The sequence below is a fragment of the Balearica regulorum genome, chromosome 2 (assembly GCF_011004875.1).
Source record: "Balearica regulorum gibbericeps isolate bBalReg1 chromosome 2, bBalReg1.pri, whole genome shotgun sequence".
NCBI classification, from domain to species: Eukaryota; Metazoa; Chordata; class Aves; order Gruiformes; family Gruidae; genus Balearica; species Balearica regulorum.
In genome coordinates, this window is record NC_046185.1 from 149,955,474 (window position 1) to 149,976,868 (window position 21,395).

The 21,395-nt window shown below is 40.0% G+C and overlaps 1 protein-coding gene across 11 annotated transcripts in view; it reads right to left on the reverse strand.

Moving 5' to 3' along the window:
• Positions 1 to 287: 287 nt before the first annotated feature.
• ABI1 (abl interactor 1) overlaps positions 288 to 21,395 on the reverse strand; it is an 83,758-nt gene continuing 62,650 nt past the window's right edge. The window contains exons 4-12 of one of the 11 annotated variants that reach the window (XM_075746387.1): positions 20,092 to 20,106; positions 19,264 to 19,364; positions 15,760 to 15,900; positions 13,437 to 13,537; positions 12,189 to 12,269; positions 10,362 to 10,538; positions 7,428 to 7,514; positions 3,047 to 3,232; positions 288 to 1,350 (exon numbers count right to left, since the gene is read on the reverse strand). In XM_075746387.1, coding sequence (XP_075602502.1) covers positions 1,175 to 1,350; positions 3,047 to 3,232; positions 7,428 to 7,514; positions 10,362 to 10,538; positions 12,189 to 12,269; positions 13,437 to 13,537; positions 15,760 to 15,900; positions 19,264 to 19,364; positions 20,092 to 20,106 — 1,065 coding nt within the window. In that variant the 3' untranslated portion in view covers positions 288 to 1,174. The remainder of the gene's footprint in view (positions 1,351 to 3,046; positions 3,233 to 7,427; positions 7,515 to 10,361; positions 10,539 to 12,188; positions 12,270 to 13,436; positions 13,538 to 15,759; positions 15,901 to 19,263; positions 19,365 to 20,091; positions 20,107 to 21,395) is intronic. The other 10 variants (XM_075746390.1, XM_075746388.1, XM_075746389.1 and 7 more) reach the window with 10 other exon arrangements.

The window sequence follows — 21,395 nt, forward strand, 5'->3', positions numbered from 1 at the left end:
ATTCCTTTTCAGGTTATTTAAGCCACAGAATTTGTGGAACAGGGAAGTACACCACTTTAACTATCTCTGCCTGTGATCCCTTAACACAACAGCGAAGTTCCCATCATGTCTGTTCCCCCTTGGTCATATCCCGAGGCCAGCCTGCCGTCTCTGCTCAGCTGGGCACATCACCAAGCCAGATACAGTTTCCATTGAGAAATGTCAGATACAGATGGTGTAGATAACTAGACTGAATCAAGAATCCTTGCTAAAATTAATTTTGGAAGAAAAGAACTTTTAAGAGTATGTATAAATGTGTAATTCAGGTTTCATATCTAATTTATTTGCCCTGTGTCAGTGATAAAGTCACATTACAAACATTTGCTTTTTAGTACATTGCCTGGGATAACACAGCCATGATTTTGCTACGTTAGCATTCCAAACTTCTTTGCCAAGCCAACCAACAAAGTAATGGACAAGACCTTTGGTTCACTTATATATTTATGAATGGAAAAAGTCATAATGTAAATTTACTCATTAAAAAAACTTGGGTACAAATTACACATACATAAGACCACCCATTTTTTGATTCACATGGACATCTTAGACCCAAACAACTCATTGTAATAGACTTTAGTGAGAATACTCCAGGTAAAGATTACAACAATTGGAAGCATCTTGGATTTTTAAAAAAGTATATTTCAATACATAAGTTTGTATGCATGCTTTAAACAAATATAGTTCAAGAATGAGCAAAGAGTCTAAACAAAAAGTAATATGACCAGCACTAACATTAAACTTCTCATCCAGATTTTAATATGTTAGTCTAACGTAGTGTTAGTTACCATGCTGTACTGAAAAATGTAATGGCACAATCTGATCATGGTTCATTAAATATTATACCCTACTTCCCCAGAATATTTAGGCTGGTCATAAAATTAACAATGCATAAGTAAATAAGTATAACCAGTTATAGACAGCTGCTTGTTTTACAAATCGCCATCAGGTAAGACATACTGTCTCCAGAGACTTAGAGAGATGGACATTCAATCATACCATTAAAACAGTATGGCCTGAAGAAATGGGCACATGTGTTTTAGAAGTATGTTAAGACAATTCTGTAGCTTGTAGTTACCCCTTGTAAATAATCATGGTATGACTGAATACAAGACCCAACTTTGAAAAGCAAAGGATTTTAATCGGCATAGTGCATGATTGATTCAACGTAATTCCCAGGAAACAGGCCAGTTACTCGATTGCAAACTCCTTCATACCAGCCGTCATCATTCTTCTTTATCACATAAATGATTGCACCCTCCATAAATGACAGCTCATCATCTTTGTCCTTTGTATAGTCATATATAGCAACAACTGTGGATTGAACAGGGACACGTTTAGCATTTTATTAATAGCACCAGTATTCACATTTTTGAAGTACAATTATTTTTTAAAAGACTAGTTTGCTATCCTGGGATTTTCCATAATGAATTCACATGCTTTCCCTGTTGAACACTAAGTCCAGAAAATGAGATTTCACTTTTCTTGCCACATTAGCTACCAGTAAGAAGCGCGTGGTGACTACACTGACCACTCAGTGAAACTATTGACAGAGAGATACAGTTGACTGCAACACAGTAGGGCAGGGCATACGGACACTTAAAAGCTGAACTATGAAATAACTGGGTGCATGAGTGCGGCCGTCATTTCTGGTCAGATTACTTCAAAAGCACACAGAGCCCTGTACTAGACTGATTGATTGATTGGAGAAAGCTTTACAAAAATAAAAAAACCACAAACCATTCTATAGAAACAGACCAACAGAAAAAAAATTTCCACGCTACAGCCCCTGCAGCTCTAGAGCACGTACGTCAGTGCGTGGCCTTGTAAACACAGCTGCCTAAAGCCACTACAGAAATGCATGGATTTTGCTACTGAGCTTCTATGGGATAAGAAGATTTGGCATTACTTTTCAAGGAGCTGCAATGAGTGCAAGCATTAAAAGTTCCTGTAGGAAAAAATAGAAGCAAATTTATAGCAACATCGGCTATTTTTCAGTATGTGCTTGGTAAATACATTACTCTTACCAACCTCCAATTCATTGTGTGCAATTAACAAAGCAGAGAGCTCCCCAAGGAAAGTAAATGTCACCACAATACTGGAATTAAAAACTACTACTACGAATACACAAACTTCAGACATCAGAGCCTTACCCTTCAAAACAGTTAACATGGATTTATGCAAGTGATGAGGTTTATGAATTCCAAGAACCTACTATTTTCCATATATATTCTCAGAAATCTGATGCCTTAACGCCTAGCAAATAATGATGTGCTGTATCGGTTACTTTCATCCCATGGGTATGTGCTGCACACAGTCCAGCTAGGAGTGGAGGTGGAACATAACAGTTCTGCTAAGCCAGGTATGACAGGTACCCTACCCCATTCCACACTTACTGCAGTGCCAGCTAGATCACGGGGAAACTTGCAACTTTGCTGTTGACGTGGCCATTGTCAGAACACAGACAACTCTACAGGCTTGAGATCAGCATCTCAACCATTCACGGGAAGAGACGTTTACTATAGGAGTTCACACCTAAGCACAGTTTATAGTCTGCTGGTCTAGGGACACTGATAAGTCTCCAAGGAAGCCTCACCACGTTCCATAGCTAGATCCACTCTAGCTATCTAGTTTGATGGGATAAACAGAGTCCAGACTTTCTGGCCTTTTTGCAACACTATTTCTAGATGATTGCCCAGCAATCCTGAGGTAGCTATAGACACAGTCCAGCAGCTCAGCAAAGAGGAAAGCCATCTGATTTACATCTGCTTCTCAGAACAAAGGATTATTTTTTTATTCATTCTACAATGCTGGAAGGTATTTTATAATCCTTCCAAAGAAGGATTATATTTTATCACATTAGGTGTAGCCACAGACAAGCTAAGAAAAGAATGATTCGAGTTCTGATTTAACAGCGATAATGATTTCATCAAACCCAAGCCAAGCCATTCCCTTCAGATACCATTAATCCTCTGATACTGCAGTAACAGAGTTGCCACACTTCTCTTACCTTTCTCTATATAGTTTTTAGGTGCCCAAGCAGGATCTCCATCTGCATAGGGATCGCTGTACTGCACAACAGCAGCCTCCTCATCCTCATAATCCACGGGGGGTGGGGGTGGAGGAGGAGGAGAGTCATCAAACATCGGCATCTCATCAGGAGGCGGTGGGGGGGGAGGAGTCGGGCTATCAGCAACTAGAAACATTTGGAGATTATTTTTTTTTTTCTTAAATCAAAACAGTGTGGAGATGCAAACAAACCTGAGGCTGTAAATAAAAGGGGTGGGGGGACAACACACATAGCATGCACTATATATATAATACCATGCACTGATTAGAAACAGAGGCTTTGTATTAACAGCTACAACATACAACTACATTTGTTATTAGTGGTCAGATCTATGTATAAAAGCTACTAGAGTCAAAGCACATGCTGCAGGGCGTAAGCTGAACACCAGCAGAGAGGAAAGCATCCTGCTCCAACGTCCATGCGCTGAGGGGCTAGCTGCAGCAGTTAGCTATGTGAGGACTCCGAGTGGCACCCTCTGAGCCAGGCAGCAACAGGCCTCTGGACTGGACCAGCAGCTTGATTGTTTTTTCTAACAAAACCTTTTCTATAACAATCACTAATTTATTTCTGAACACCGCTTCTTTGTATTCCTTCTCTCTCAGAGCTTGCATTAAGGGGACAAAAAGATGCAGTGTGGATCATAAAAAAGGGAAGAGACTAGTGTTTAAGATTTAACCAGGTAAGAGAAAGTCAAGTAATCCTTCCACAGAAGAAAAGCTTTGTACATATCCTTACTTGCAGACTAGCTTGTGTGCGTGCACACATCCAGGATTCAATTAATAAATGGAAAACTACAACAGGCAGCTGCTGCTCTTGGGGAAAAAGTGGTCAGGGAATTAAGTGTATAATCCAAAATGTCAAATCTCTGCCCTGAGATTCTCCAATCAGTACAATTACAAGTTGCTTTGCGAAAGGGAAAAAAGAGAAAGGCATTATGGTACAAATCACTCTTACAATCAGTTCATCAAATTAGTTTTCAGTAACGTTCACAGCAGCTGGCAGCAAAGAGAGAGCACACTCAGATGCAAGACATCAAGTCACTTATCCTATTCCTTGGGAACTGTGGTCCACTACACATGGACCTAGGCGTAAGCACTATGAAGCCAGAAGTTACGGAAAGGAAGCTACTGTCACTAAACTCAACTTTGTTATATAGCAATACAGATTTATTTGTAAGAGATCTGGGAGTCTGCACATTGAATACACAGGCTGTTCTAGAAAGGCTTTAACTGGAAGGAGCCATCACGCTGGGCATGTGCTCCAGAACATGTAGCTCCAGCACACTACCCGCATTTTGAGAAGAAAGCCCAGCTGCAGGGCAAGGAAAGAACAACATTGAGCGAAGTTTTAGCTACTGCTAGTTACAGTGGCACTGGAGATTAGAACTAGGGCTTCTGTTTGCTTTAATGCTCTTTACTTTTGCCTGGCCACTACTGCAGCAGTGACTAACCTTTGCTCTTCAGCCACATGCCCTGACAATGGGCTTGAGCATAGCTCCCATGTCCTAGGTGCCTCAGACTGGCTGTGCTGGTACAGGGGAAGCCAAATCTCCTGCTGCGAGGGGGCAGGAGCTGCCTGAGCCCTGGCACACAGCCCGCTCTCTACCCCTTGAAGAGCTAATACCATTGTTCACCTGCAAGCCCAGCTTCTTCAACTTGACCAGCTGAGCTGTATACCCCACAGCTCTCGCCATCAGTAAGACTGGCTGCCACTGTATTAGTGATTCCTCTCCCATACAGAAGCCCATTTATGTCACTTGGAGACAGACTAACAAAGTCTTTGGCTGAGTGAACGCTACGTCTTGCCCATGTTACTGAACAGCACTCACAGGCAGGCTTCATTAATCCACCACAGGCACATGACAACACTGTTTATGAATGGATTGGTTTTGTGCACTAGTTTCGGCACATCTTTCACAAAACGTATTTCTCCCCTTAATTTCTGTCTGCAGCCAGGAAAAAAACAAAACAGTATTGAAACAACAGTCCTTTGAGATCTTGAGAAATCCTTACCTTAAGGAATGCAAAAAGTTGTATTTATTCAACAATGAAGTTGCTTATTTGAAAAGAAGAAAAGAGGGCAGGAAATGCAAGTGTGAAAGCACCAACACATGCCCTGAGATGCAGTGCAGAAACTGCATGCTTTATGGGAAACAATTAAAACAATGCAACTTCACATTTAAACAAGGGGAGAGAATGGAACAGAAAATTAGACAAGTGCCACCCCATGGAAACATCCCTTTGCCTCTTAGATTTTAACCTAGACTTTTTCTGAACTTAAAGGCAAACTCTACAATAGCATTACTTTTCCTAGGGGAGTTGTGTTTTTTTTTTTTAAAAAAAAAGCATACAGAAACCACACTAAATGAGAAAGGATAAAAGGATCAGTATTTATACAGCTCCAAATTGAGGTATCTTTTCTTGTATGCATTCACATCCCTGTTCTTTAAATGGGGACCAGCAGGCTCCTTTTGAAAGGACTGTGTGTGACAGTACAGCAATTTACATCCAATCAGTTGTCCCTGGGCACCGGACACACTGGTAAATCTCTCTGAAGGAGATACCCACAGTTTGGGCACAGGGCGCAGGAAAAAAGAATAGGCGTTGCATGGTTTCTAAGCCCTCTGTCCTTGTCCTCCGAAAGAAGTCCACAGAGCAGAGGATATTGCTTTCCAAACCCACAGATCTTTACAAGGAAAAGACAAGCCTACCCACACGTCTCCCTAACTCCACTCCCCTGTAGACTTCTTGCAGAAAAGGAGGCAGATGAAAGTCTAGCACACAATGCCAAAACTCAACAACAGCCTCTACAGCCAGTTTTGCTGAGCGTATGAATGCAGACTGCCACACGAACCCCTGCCTCCGAAATGAGGCGGCAGCAGCTCAAAGCCATACTCGTTACGTAACTTTCAAACCCAAGGGACTCTTAAAAGAAAGAAAATAAAAAGAACAATTCCTAAGACCAGATTTCAAGCTTCAGCTATTTTTGCTGCAATCTCATTCACAAGTCAGCTTGCATTTTGTTGTTGCACACACGAATAATGCTGTCCCTTTCACCTCCGCTCTCCCAAGGGCTGTGTTATCTCCAGGAGGACAATACTTGGAACAATTCAGAAGCAGGTGTCAATTTTCTCAAGTTTATCTGCAAGTGAAGACATTCTGTAACCTTCATCTTCAGTAGGTTTATCTCTACACTTTGAATTTTGGAAAGGTTCATCAACACAATTTTGTGGCATACTATTCTACATCAACGTGATTCTTACTAATTACCTAGCACAACAGCAAAATACCTTCTTTTTGAATGAGAACCAGAGAGACGTCTGGTATCACTAGGGGAATGCTCAGAACATGACCGCTTAAAAGCTCTAATGTGAAGCTGAACAGCAGCACTAGACAGATCTGGGGGGCCCTAAACGTACGCTGGAGCTACATAGCTACTACGGTGTAGTAGCCCCTAAGATCCTAGCAAACTTCACTATGGCTCCCAAACACTTTACAAATATTTTATACTTACTTCATGTTCTATCTACGTTGCATTTATTCTGTTATTTACAGAACTGCAACATATTCCCACAGCAAAGATATCCCCAGATCTGGAACATGACTTTACACTTGCACTAGCATTTGGGACAGTAACACTCACCTGAAATGAATCAAGCAGTAATGGTAGAAGCAGAGTTAGCAGTATAGAACACTTTGCAGCACAGATCATAGCCAGGGAGCGTATCTTTCGCAAACCTAACAGAGCTATGCTGCAAGAAGCTCAGTAGGGAAATCTAGCTAGAGAACACAAAGAAATGGAGGATGACAGGCTACCAAGAGGAGAAACACCCTACTGGGTCCTTTGTAATGGCATTAGATCATAAGGCTGGACATTTTCAATTGACTGTACAGCTTCCAGAAAACTACAACAGTATTAGAATCAATGGCTACACAATACATGTTTTGACAGTCTACATAAGCCTTTCTAATAAACTAATCAATTATCCCTAGTGAAAAGCCTCAGGCAGGATGATTCAACCTGAGAATACTACTTTTAATTAAGATACATTTCTATATTCACACCAAGCATATGCCACGTATTTCACACCGTATTTCTACAATAAATATGCAGTTCAGAACTTAAATGGGTCAGTAATAATCATGCACGTGTTATAAAATATTGAAGAGTGTGCCCTTCAGCTCCAATAGCATATTGACACTAGAATGCAAGATGGTATTAGCTTCTGGAAAAGGAAACAAAATAGAGTCTGACTTGCCAGCCATGCATGCTAGAAGAAAGTAGGCTCTACCCTTTAACAGCTCAGCTTGTCCAAACTTACTGTTTTCCTGCACCCTGGCCACGAAGCCTGTGAGAGGTATCTGTGGAGTCAACTGAGGCATAGGGGGAGGGGGTGGAGCAATAGAAACTGGTAGCAACACACACACCATTTCGGGAAAGTCAAACGGACAAAGAAAAAAAAAAAAGGAAACAAACAAAAGCAGCCGTCAGTAACAAGGACCACAAAACAAAGTATGTAAAGAACAACAAAGAACACACACACGAAAGAACCTTCTTCAAGTTTGTGTTTCCAACAAGGCTGAATTCGCAGTTAGCCAATTGAGGATCAAAAAGCAAAGTTCGCGCCTGCGTTGAGCTGAACAAAAACCAAGTGCGGGCTTGTGTCTGGACGCTCACGGGGTGTGCATGTGAAAGGACTCGCCTTGCTTCACTTGGGGACTGCACAAAACTAAGCTTTTTGTCTTGCTGCCAAATAAGGGTTACTCAAATTTAGTAGTTATCTTTTAAACGTACGTTACTAGAAGTACAGGTGATGTTTCACAGGATTCTGGACTCCTCCTCTAAAATAAGAGTAGAGCACTAGATCAAGTGCAGCAAAGCAGCACTGACACAGAGCAAGGACAACCTCTTTACAAGGGCAACAATGCTGCAACATCAATACTTAATACTCATAGAGAGCACCTCCTGTAATTTTGTTCTGCTGGGGCAGGAGGCAGTGGATTGGCTTACAAAGGTTTTGTTTTACACAGAAAAAGGGACCTCGTTGCTTGTTGGTAGGAAACCCAGATGGTTTTAGAGCAGAATGGAGCTTTATTTTAAATTACTGAGTCTTCTGTGGTTAGATGGCACTCAGCAACCAACTGGCAAAGGCTTCAACAGCCACAACTGGCTATACTAGCACACAGACCTCCCCAGGAAGCACTTGCAAGCTCATCTTCTCGGAAGTATGTACCTATTTGATGAGTAACAAGGTAAGAGACACATGGCATCAGTGATCAGACAGCTGATAGGTTCAACTCTTCCCTCTACAGGTAGGAAAGAGGCATGGAAGTAGTAGGGCATACCATTCAAAGTATCCACTCTGGCAGGGCATCTCCCCATGAAGCAGGGAGGAAATAAAAAAAAAAAAACCAAAGAAAAACCCCAGCAAAACATCAACTCATTTGTTTATACCGTGCCCCTTCTCAGTGGAATTTCTCTTGCACTGAAGCAGAGAAATTCCTGTGAAGGTGGTAATTCAGCAAAGTAATCCAGTTGGAACCAAATTTGAAAGAGGTTCTGTACTTCCAAGTAAGCAACAGTTTTAAATAAAGCCATAACTAAGATTAATGTTTGATGAATAAAAATGGAGCATTTAGTTCATTACAAAACCAATAATCAAATAAACTGTATGGGAGAAATGATCGATAAAAGGAACAAACAGGTTTCTCACAAAATTGAAGTAAACATCTAAGAAAAAAAAAGAGTATTCATTAACATGAAAAGTAAAACCTTAAGGAAACATGGGACCTGAATTTAATGTCATGACAGTAGCATTAAAAAATAAAAAAAAATCACCAGTTACAGCAACAGAGGAAAACAGTTCAAAGTAGAAAACCACACCCATCAAAATACTGTTTAAAAAATGTTGACAATCAGTATTTTGAAAACACCAGAGAGGCTAGATTAAGGAACAGCACCTGCATTTGAGCAAAAAATTGCTTTGGACAAATGTAAATGTTCAGAAACAATGGTGTGCACAGCATTTAAGACAAATGAACTATTTCCAGAAGTAAATCCCTGTTTATTCAACAGAACACAACTGTTCTGTTTCAAACAGGAAGGAGTTTGTGTTGTTATGGTGAATTAATTTGGGGGAACAAGAGTGTGGAAGAAAATGAAGGGTCAGCATGGGTGAGAGTGGGAGGAAAATCAGGATTGGAAAAGAAAAAAAAAGATAGGTACTGTGTCTGCGTATAAAAATGCCTTCTGATAAACGTAATACTTCTAAATCACTGAGAAATTTCTTCACCTCGGCATCTCAAACATTTTATATGTATTTTTTTCCTTAAGAGTAAGTAGACAACAGGAAACACTGATCCAAAGTGATCTTCAGCCCAAACATAAACATTTCTTTTAAAAAGAAATATCACTCTGAAGTTTAAAAGAGTTGGCACACTGAAGAACACCACCAGAAACCATTAGAGGACTATCACTCCTCTATGTGTAGCTGGTCAAAGTTTATGGAAACAGCAAGGAAGAAGTTTCCTGATAGAAACAGCTTTCTACCAACACTCAAGTAGATCCTTCTTTTGCAGATCTTGCTGCAGCGAACCTGGTTTGCCCTGTTGGGTAGGTAGGCAGGATGCTGCTGACTAAAACCTGCTCACTTGCCCACAGCATCCATCCCTTCCCTCATTCATCTCCATCTATACTACTACCAGTGTGGAAGCACAGAGGAGTCTTAAAGCAGAGCTCAGTCTCTTTTTAGCACAGTCAAGCCTAAAACTAAGAACAAAGGAGAAACTTGGAATCAGGAAAGGATTTAGGAAAGAGACAGGGAGGAACTGTGTAATGGGAGGTTTGTTACATGAGCACTGTGCTCTGACAGTACTCGCTTGCCACTAGCCCAGTAGTGGAGGGACTGTACTATAACCATATTAGGTCTCCTGCAAAAAAAAATATCTGTGTTTAGTTTATGTTCTCCAAGCACACCTGAAATGTTAAGTATAACGTGCCTATAATTAGATAGGCAGTCATAATAATTTGTTGTCATGAGTAACAGCAAACAAGTCAGAGGGGAAAACAGTGTAATTGCATATAGTGCAATCACTGTACAACTTCAATACAGTTTTTCTTGTTTGTTTTTCCTTCTGTTTCAGGAAAGAAAGCAGTAATCTGATTGATGCTCTTCATAAATGAATTAAAATGCCATGCATGCTTTTACAATCATTTTGCTCAAAACAGTTTGTGATTTCAGAGCTCAGAAGCTTACTTGAATTTTGAGAATAAAGAGGCCCGCCATTAACATGAGGTTGAGCAGAAAATGGGGCAGTCACAGAAGGATTCCGTCTGTATCCACCAGAAGATGCTGAAGAAGTGGTAGAGTTGTGTCGCGAGATTTGCCTGGTCATTGTGCCATACTGGGAACCAGGAGCTGAACCCGGAGCAGCTGAAAAGCATTAGCCAGAGGAACCACGGAAAAGACTTAAGCAGAGCATTACTTGGGATAGAATGCAGAAAATAGAAAAAAGCCCAGAACATGGGAAATACTTGATTACAGGTCTCCAATAATTTAAGGCCAGTAACAGGAGATTAACAGAAAAAAAACCATCCCTGTTATAATCAATAATGAGAAAAAACACGTAGGACATAAACCAACACTTATAAAAAGGGCATTTGAGAAATGCTGAGAACTACTTTGAGAGACTGGTTTGGACTGGAAAATTGAATCAGCTTCCAACTCCTAAGCATATCTCAATTATTCTACATGCAATACCCTTTATTAAAAAGCACACAGAAAAAAAATCCACATTTTGCTCAAAGCAAATGTTTTCCATTGTGAACCAGAACTTGTCTCCAATCTAATATAAAAATACACTCTAACAAAACAGTAAAACAAATGTCATAACCTTCAGACACTTGGCACATTTATCAATCATATTTGTTAGTTGTGCTCTTATATTGATGGAATTTGCACTAACAAATCAGCATCACCAATGCCAGCTGACAGAAAGACGTCTCACTCGTTCTTCAGGATGAGCGCCCATTTTTACCTTCCTCATGCTTGCTGCACAAACTTCAAGGTTAAAACAATTTAAGTTCTCTTTTGGATTAACCTTTGACAGAGAGAAAAGGATCACACCTTGCAAACTAATGAATCTCACACGTTGAGGTCACATGGATCAATACAATTTTTAAATGCAAAAATTGTTTTGCAATAAAATGTTTTGTGCTTTTATGTACATATGTATATATCTTATATAAATATATATAAATATATACAAAACACATACACACACATATATAAACACAAACAGTGTGCGATCAGAAGTTTGCAGTCCTGTAATGCTATCCAAAGTCACTTTCACTTAACTCTTCAGTAAGGGAAAGTGCAAAGGGTTATCTGGGTCAAAGCCTCCAAAGCTAGTTTTGTAACACAATCAATTAATTTTGTCATCAGCCTGTGATAGGAAAGGGTGGGGTATTTTTTCCTGCTCGTTTTGAAAAGTCCTACTGTTAGATCCTATCCTAATAGCTACACGTAATGCTTGAAGCAATTTTTTAACAACTGTTAGTGCGTATTCTCCAGTCTTCCAGTTTGCCAACCACCTGCAGCATTACAGAATCAAACACAAGCCATTGTGACAGACACTTCTGCTTTTCAGTCACCTTATGCCCACAGGATAGAACACATACATCACCCTACACCATCAGCTATCAATTTTAAGCCAAAGTGCAACTGTTGTGGCTTAGTCTCAGCTGTAGGAGCAATACAGCAGAATACCAACCAATATTTAAGCTGATTTTGAGTTCTTACAGATCAGACTAATTGGATCTTCGCTTTATTGGAAACAGAGGTTTGAGGCAACCCCCAGTACCTTGTGCATTTACCTTCAGAGGCTTTAACCACAGGAAATTAGTGGAGATTAGATTTGTGTAAAAACAAAAAAACAAAAAAAATCCCAGAACTGATTTTTATACTGAAATCATGTAGACCCCACTCCAGAAGAAAAAACACGCTCACTAAGTCCATTAGGAAGAGATGATTATTGATTATGCAGCATGACTGCAATCACTTCAGCATTGACACAAATCTCACCTATCAGACTGCCCATCGGGAGAGGTGGTGGCAGTGGTGGTGCTGGCGGGGCTCCAGGAGGAGGAGGAACAGAAATGTGTGCTAATAAAATAGTTTATATTCCCAATTAGGCCATATATTTTAAAAAAGCAAATAAGAAAGCACGGGCACTTGATAGGCTTCCCAAATAAATACAGAAATTCAACTGATACAAACTCAGGCCCTGATCCTACACAGGGTTCTGTACTTGCAGATCTTTATTCCCATTGATTTTTATGGGATGCCAGAAAACAGTAAGATTTCATGCCTGCTTGTGCCACTGCAGGATCAGAAACACCTGGGAAAGGAAAGCCTACATGTGCTTAGGAAAGTGAAGACTTGTCATCCAAGGAACGCATATTTAAGAGGTGCAATAGCAAAATTACATTACACCAGAACTCCACTATTTTTTGTGCAAATTAGCTCTATGTGCTTACAAAATACACAGAGAGTAAACAAGTGACTGAGTTGGTTTATTACCAAGATAATAATCCTGCCGGCTTATAATAAAGAAGGATCGTACACATTCTCACTGTTCATCACTCTTAAAAGACAAGCGAGTATGCTTTCGAAGCTGACAGCTCCTGCATGGTTCTTTTTTATTGCTGTGCCATCTTATACACACTAGTTCTCCTGCCTGTCTCAGTGATCTCCATCATAGCTTAGCAACTTCAGACTTCAATCTTAGCATTCTTAGCATCAACAACGCTGGTGGATAAGCCTGAATTCTACTACTAGCAGTGTTTTTGTAGGTCATCTTCTACATTTTATTTGAAGTAAAGACTTTAATTAAAAAAAAAAAATGGACATACCATCATTGGCAGACAGTAAAGTTAACAGGCTATGTCAGAAGACACTTTCCATCAAACATGTACATAGTTGCTCAGGGCATCCAGAAATGCCAAATTGTAGATAGGCATTTTAAAATATACTTAAGCTTTAAAAGGATACACCTCTCTCCTCCCACCCCCTTTCCCCCTTGATTATTTTGTAAAAACATGGACCAACAAACATCCACTATTTAACCATCCACTATTCTATAGTGATTGTTCTGCAAGTACTTTTGGTAAAGAATTAAAACTTTAGCTGTCCCTCAGCACTCAAACCACGTCCTGACTAGGACTGTGCTACAGGACAGTTTCTTCCCCATTGCATTCAGTCAAAATCCCTCTGCAAACACAAGTGTCTGACATTACAGCCTTAAGTTGACATGGGAAGAGTCTCACATACCTGGTCCAATGGTTGGCGGTGAAGGTGTAGGCACGGCAATGGGAATGCCAATACTGCTGCTTCCACTGTTCTCTCGACTGCCACTTCCTCCACTGCTACCACTATAAAAGAAAAACAAGTATTAGCAGAGCATTTCCTACAAAAGTGTATCAGCAGTCACACTTCTTGTGTGAGCTCTGCTAGCCTAACTCAATTATAGACCGTTGAAAAATCCCCTATAAAATGCCTCTGTCTCTACCTACAATTGCATACAGCTAATCAAGTCTGGGTGCATTACACTCCTAATAAATGGAATTAGCTAAGCTGATAAACATCACTATGCATAAAATGCCTAATTAAATGCTTTAAAAAAATAAAAAGGTAAGCAACCATACCAGTTCTAGGCAATGGAGTAACAACTGCAAAAATACTTCAGGGGCCTTGTAATAATTGAAAGTAATAAGCTGGGGCTGGAAGAGTTCATGCCTAAACTATAAATATTTAAGATTATTTATGCTGTCAGCTGAAGGACTATTTCCTCAATGCAGAACAGAAGTTTAGATTGAGAATTTTTTAACTGAGAACAAACATGATAAGCCAATTAGGTTGGGGTGTGGGATGGATAATTTTCTGTATATCTAACACTCCCCCCTCACTCATGGACACACTTTTTGTGTATGAGAAGTTTGTTTCAGAAGTTTGTTTCTAAGACAGTCTGAAAGGTAACAGTACAGCCAGGTCACAATTTGTCTAAGTATTGTTATATGATATACAAATTAGAGGCCAGCAATACAGATTTTTACAGAACATATTTCTAGTGAACTACAGGATAAGATTTCTGCACATGCCTTTGGAGGCCGTAACACTTCTTTTCATTGAGGGACCTGAAAATGAATCAAGATTCAGGTGGAATCTATCCTTATTCTTATCCAAGAGCACTCCTTAGGCCAAGGCTTGAATTTACATGGATTAAATGGATAATATAAAGGGAACTAGGTACTCAAGGTGTTTTGAGGCCAAAACACCACTTTAACCTATCCATGTTAACTAAATAGTACTTAGTGATGTTACAGATTATTTACCATTCCTGGGTAGCTACAAATCTGTGCTGTCAAGAGTTAAGCACAAATCATTCAAATATATCTTAATAACACTGTTACAAAAATCAGTGATCTGAAATGGAAGCCAAGATAATTCTTTCAAAATTAGCGTTCTGTCTGCTGAGGACCTTGATCTTGTCACCATGGTTGCAGCTGAATTTCTAACTGTAGTCTACATAAAAGAAGATCTTGTGAGACAAGAGTAGGGAGCATTCACAGTAGCCAGCTGAACAGATTAACAAGGTCTTCGTTGCAGCCATATTTAGAAGCTATTTCATTCTGGCAGTATTTCATGATCAACTGTGTCCACAGTACTCTCTCAACCCTTGTTAGTGATCTACTGTGTTTAACTGCCCACTGTGAGTTAAAAAAAAAAAGACAACAAACAAACAAAAAAAATTAGGAAAGAAGCTCTCTGAAAAATAAGCTAACATCTTACTTCTAGCTACATTGATGTCTTCTGTTTTTTCCCTGCAGTTTGAAGTCTATGATAAAAATCAAATTGAAAAAACTGAACTCAGAGAAAGATCAAGCCTTGCAATTAAAGAAAAAATTTACATTTAAAAAACCCCAAGGTACACTCAGAACACCCTTCTCACCCAAAACACACACTACTCTTTCATCAAAGCCCTTAAGCATGTGGAAACAACTGGCTGATGCCAATATCTGCTCTGTGAATAGGTTTTATTTTCTACTTCCATCATGCTAGCACTGATTATGAGCATTAAGTTTTAGCCAAAAGAAAGCAATCAGCTTTTTCAGGCTACCTTCATCAGTGTTTCTAATCAACAGAAACTTCCCTTTGCAATTAGTGGTCTTGAAAAAGGAAAAAAAAAAAGCAAACCCAAAAAACCCCCTAAGTGTATTTTAGGCTAAGCTTAATAATGCACCTTTAAACCCATTAGGGCCCATTACTACCCTACCTTGCAACTGCATAAATTTTGACATTTTCCTTATTCTTGGGAAACAAATACCATGGAACAAAATTACTTGATTTTATAAAATGAGGCCTGTGGTTATGGAAGTTGCTAGATACAATGAGGCTTCTATAGAGTATGAAGACACTTCTGTATATTAGAGAAGTCAACAATACAGCGAAGATCTGTTAATGTAGAGTGGTAGAGTAACTCACCTTTTGCCTTCCAACGAAAAGCAAACAGGCACAAAGCTTCAAAGGTTTTCTGTGACTTTAGTAAGCATCAGCATGCTAGGCAGGAAAGGGTTATAGTGAGAAAACGCTCTACCTGTGTGTTCTGGGTCTCTGGTTCAAGGAAGCCGTCCTTCCAGGACTGTGCTGGCTGCCCAGTCTGGCAGGACTGGTCATGTAATCATTAGGGACTGTTGGCGGTTTGACTGGCTCCAGGGTTTTGTAAGGAGTATTTCGTCTGGTCAAGGAGAAAAAACATTTGAAGACAGAAAGATAAAGGATCAGAAGGATAAATGAATGAAAGTAGTGAAGCCATTTGTTTTCTTATGTTTTCATGAGAGATCACCGCACAATGACCCACATTACAGTATATTAAACAAATTCCACTGGGCTAGGTAGACAGGTCCCATCCAACTCTCTAAAGTGTGTTACACAGACAGATCCATACAAGCTGGCCCACAGCACACAAACATTAAAAAAACCCTAAACTGTATTTACCACCCAAAATATATTCTTTGAACTACATAACATAGAATCATTACATAATATTCTGGGGTTACCTTTCAGTAAACTGCACTTGACAAGCTCTTGCACTGTAACAATTTCCTTTTTCCCCCCTTCCCCTCCCAACACTTTCCAAAAGCATTCTTGGCTAAAGGTATTCAACTTATTTAGACAGGAGTAAGGCTGAAAGATTCGCAGAACAAGTTTCATTTGCAATCACCAGTGCTCTTCCTAATAGCATTGTTTCACACAGTAATCAAGCGATCTCATACCACTTAAGCAGATCTTAAAGTGCTTCACAGATGAGCTTCATTGTCTCCATTTTGCAGCCCAAGAAAGCAAAGCCCAGAGGCTTCCGAGGTCACCTAAGACTGCATGAAGTCAGAAACGTAGCACAGATCTTTCGAGATCTATTTACCAGACCCTTTACTGCCTTAAGAACAGTGCCTTTATTGTACTGAATTGCAGAGTTCTTCAGTTCTCCAGTTCTCACCAGTAACTAAGAGATCCCTTGCAAGACGTGGAATTTGGCGATGCACCAGCTAAGCAAAAACAAAAATACTAACTACTGGCATTTAATCATTTGTTCAATTCCTGGTTATAACTGAGTCAGTACGTTATATGGCTTCCTGGTATTTTAAGAAACTTACTGACTTCCTTTTTACAATATGGAATGCAACAGTACTACGTTTTAACTATAACATTTTATTATTAAAATCTCTCAAAGAGAAAAGTGGAAATACCGTAACTGTTTGCATGCACTGTGGTGTTTGTAAATTATTTTGTCTATATAAAGAACTCCAGATGATTTTAATATGCAGGCTGCCACCACCTATATATCTGCCAAAAGAGATCAGTCATGGGAAAAATAAAGTAACTTTGTATTCCAGTTGTAAGAGATCTCTAAATACTGCCAAATAAAATGATAAGCAGGGAAGATTTTAAAGGTGCTTCCAACAGAAATAACCTTGAAAATTAATGTTTTAAAGTACTCTACCATGGAACACACTGGCAATAGGAACTACTACTCAGCTCTGTAGTACTATTTTATTTTGCCTGTACAATTTAAAAAACCCAACTACATCCACAGGTTCGGCCATTCAGTTTCTCCTTTCTCAGCTTCACTGAAGAACTCAATCTCCTAAGCACCAGAGAAGTAAAAAATTATTTCTTTCCATCACTCAAATCAATACTTCCCTCTGCTTTTCTGCCAGCCTTACGCACAGTGCTGATGCCCGTTGCCACCAGGGAGAGGTACAGGGCGCCCAAAGCCTTGCTCTGCCCCAGGACCCTCAAGGCACGACTGCAACTGCTCCCACCATCCAGCTCCAGCAATTCACTTGTTTTGCCGTGGTACTTCCAACCCCAGTATCCATGGTTTTGCACAGCCTCTCCCTGACCTGGTGAAGAGACCCCGGCTTCCTGGAGTCTCTTTCCCTTTTCAGCCCAAGCGATTTCTGTGCAGGGCTCCCTCCCTGCCTTGGAGGGACAAGCTGCACAATAGGCAGCACATACTTAAAGGCCCATGTTACACACCAAGCTCATTCTGATTTTACACACTTATCTCTGTTTTCTGGATCAAAGGGAGAAGAGTGGTATCCTTGCGGTTTCTAGCAATTTTTTCTGCATATATTAGGGAAACAGTCATGCCTATGATATTTCATGCTTTGGCAGAACACGGCTGCTCAAGACAAGAGCTGTACTTCCTGAACAAGAAGGGCAGATAGAAATCTCTGTTACGAACCCACATTATTCCTCCCCCTCAGCCAACTGCTGCCTCTTGTCAAGCTCATCTGGAAATGACGTTCAGCTGATTAATCCTTATCAGGCATCAGCTAAGGCAACAAAACAGCTCTGGCTTGTTGGGGGGGGGGGGGGGGGGGGGGGGGGGGGGGAGCATGAGCGGCAGCTCACCCATACATCAATGCTACTGTTTCACTAGCAAACGTCCAAAAGGACATGAAAGCACTACCCAGCTTCCCAGGGCTGATAAACAACTCACTCTCAGCTGGGGTAAGAGAGAGAACTGGAATACTGATTGCATGCCCTTGAGCAACGGGAATTTTCACAAAACATGCTGAGGAAACCTCTAGGGTAATTTCTCTGTAGAATACACAACAAACACTGAAAAGAGAAGCAGCAAAGCATCAAATCAGGATTAAAATAAGTCTTTGACAAAAGGAGTTGCTGCTTCTAATTTTCCTTGACAATTGCTCCTGATCCTCATCCTGTTCCACCTCATTCCTCCTCATTTTTCCAGCTCCGCACCTCTCCCAGGCAACATACCTGAAGCCAACACATCCATGCCAGCCAGCTTTACAGTGACTCAGTCCCCCACAGCATAAAGGAAAGATTAAGAGTGACAAATAGGTAGAAGGTCATCTTTAGGATACCTTTTGGAAAATGTTGCACAGTTGGAGAGACAAAACCATATGGCATGTGCTCTGAGCTTCTGAAGTATTAACGTTTTGGTCCCTAGCAACAACTACTTGCTGGCACACCAAGATAAGCAGATTTCCCTCCCCACAGGTCCACAGCAGCAAAATGGATGCTATGACAGGGAACTCTGGTCACAGTGGGACTCGGGAATAGCAAAATCATTTCTCATTTAAGCATAAAAATAAAAAGGCACAGGCCTGCAAGAATCAATGTTGCCAATGTGTTCACAATGCCATGAATTTTGCTTAGATAATGCAACAAATATGGCACCAACAGCCATTTCATACCTCTTATAATACTGAGAAATGAGTAGACAAAAACTTTTAACAATGAAGTCTTTCCCCCACTGAAGTTAAAACCGTATTGATATGCTTTTGTGTCACTAAGGACTTGTCCCCAAAAATCAGGAATAACAATAGCCTCCTCATTTACCCATATCCATAATAAATCCTTCCCCCATGAAAAAAACAGTCTTTCAAAAGGTCATAATGAAAATAAGAATCAGTGCAGCTAAAAGGGTTTATACAGAAAAGGTAATTGTGGTTTTTTGCTAAAGGCAATCGGAATTGCCATCTATCCACATATTTAAGAAACACCAACACTGGCACAATGAAAACTTTCTATTACACAGGAGGGACCAAGCAGTCTTCATTCTTACCCCAGAGTTCCCCGGCCTGACATAGGAGGACTTGGTGGTTTTTGTGTAGGCGGATTTGTTCTTGACAAGGTGCCAGTTCTTGCAGGCTGGTTATTTCCATGCTGAAATAAGGGAAAACATGATTTTATTTTTATAACAGAGCAGCTCTATTATTGACAGCTTTTTTTTTTTTTTAAGTGTAAGAATATGAAGTGAGAATTCCCAGACAGCTGTCAAACAGCAAGTTTTCAGCTACACGCAAGACAGACACCAGTAAATACAAAGAGTCTAAATACAAGCTTAATGTTATTTTTGCTATTAATTTACAACAGACATCAGAAAGGTAGCAATTGACAGGTTCACGCACAAATCTTTTATATCCTCTTTCCTTTACAGGGAAGCCACATTTGTGTTCATCTCCATTCAGGTGTTAATAATTTAAATCAAACTTTAACACTGACAGTACAATACTGTCAGCATGGGCCCAGAATTTCTCAATTTGCCCCTGCTATTTGACTAGCAGAGTCATTCAGGTTGTCTGGGAAGTCTCCTGCAAAAAAATGTAAGTGAAGGGAATCAAGGCATCTACTGAATTCAGAGCAAAGCACTACATGTGTTAGAGAAATTAATGTATCTATGTATAAATGCAGATGTCAATGTATCGCAGATATATTGACACACACTAAACGCTGTAAATAAAAAAATCAAGTATAGCACGTTTAATCTAAGTATCCTATGGAAAGCAGAGGAGAGCATAAGAGAGCGCTAGTTTTCAGTTTTAATGGCTCTGCAGCCTCTACTATCAGTCACATGAGGCACTGTGGGTCAAAGAGAAATAACACTTCTTACCTTGGCTTTTAGCCACTTAACGTTGGCAAAAAAGGGGGGAAAAAGGTAGAAATTAATGGCAGATCCATCACAACTGATAGGACAGGTTAAACTACAGATAATCACATTTAAAAAAAAAAATCATTTGTGTCTACCGATAATTAGCTACATCCCAGTACACTAACAGAGATTTTACAGGCTCACTTAGTCACTCGAAGTTCTGTATCTGACTAAGCGACCACAGGAAAAACACTTGTGTCAAAATTAAGTTTAGCTAAGTTTTGCCAGATTTGTTTTCCAGGCTCCTCACGGGCAATAAAGGACTGAAAAGCCCTTTGCTGACCATTCAAATCCAAACCCAAATCGATGCTATTTCAACGGTAATATGCACTTAAGAATTCATTCACAAAAACAGTTTCAGCTATATGGCAAAGAATAGACTTGCTTGTTGTTTTGACACTTAACCTTCATGTGTTTTGAAGAAATCCTAGCTGCTGCACTGAATGGTAAATAAAGAAAAGGGAGTTCTCAAACAGGATGAGCAGCAGTGCCTTTCACCTCTGGTTTATTGATTGAAATCTGATTCAAGCCAGCACAGCACTGGCTGCTCAAAACTGTGTTGGCAGTGCTCAAATGATTGTTATTCTGAATTTTTAGCTCTTAGAATCAAGTCATTATATGACTCTACTATATCTTGATTGCAGACAGGGAGAGTGGGGAAGAAGAAAAACTTGGCCCCATAAGGAAAACAAACGTAAAATTTTAAATAAATTCAAGTTGAGCTCTCTAATTTTATTCAGCGGGAAGACTCATGCTTTTGAATGGGGAAAAGGATTAGTTTCACCAATTTAAAAACACCAAGCAAACACAAAACCTCAAAACATAAAATAATCCCAATGCTTTTTTTGAGGTTGTTTGGAAATAAACTGTCACTTCCAGAATAAGCTTCCTAATACACAGCCTTTCAAACTGCGGTTTGCACCTTCTCCTCCTCCTCCAAGAAACATAGACCAGTTTAAAGGCACCCATGCACTCAGAAAAAAAATAATTAAAACATGCTATACAGCAATGTGCATACGTGAGATTTCTGACAGGGTCTGCAAAACCACTGAAAACCAGCTGGGGTTACAATCAAAAGAGGTCGAAAGCCACTGCCCTTAAGTTATTCATATTAAAAAAACAGAAACACAAAACTCACTCCAAAATTCAAATGAAAGTTTAGCTGTGGTGAGTAAATTTGAAGGTCATCCCATTCGCTCCCAGTCTGGGCAGAGGTTCATCACCACAGTGGCAGAACTAAAGCATTTAAACTACTTCTGTCCCCA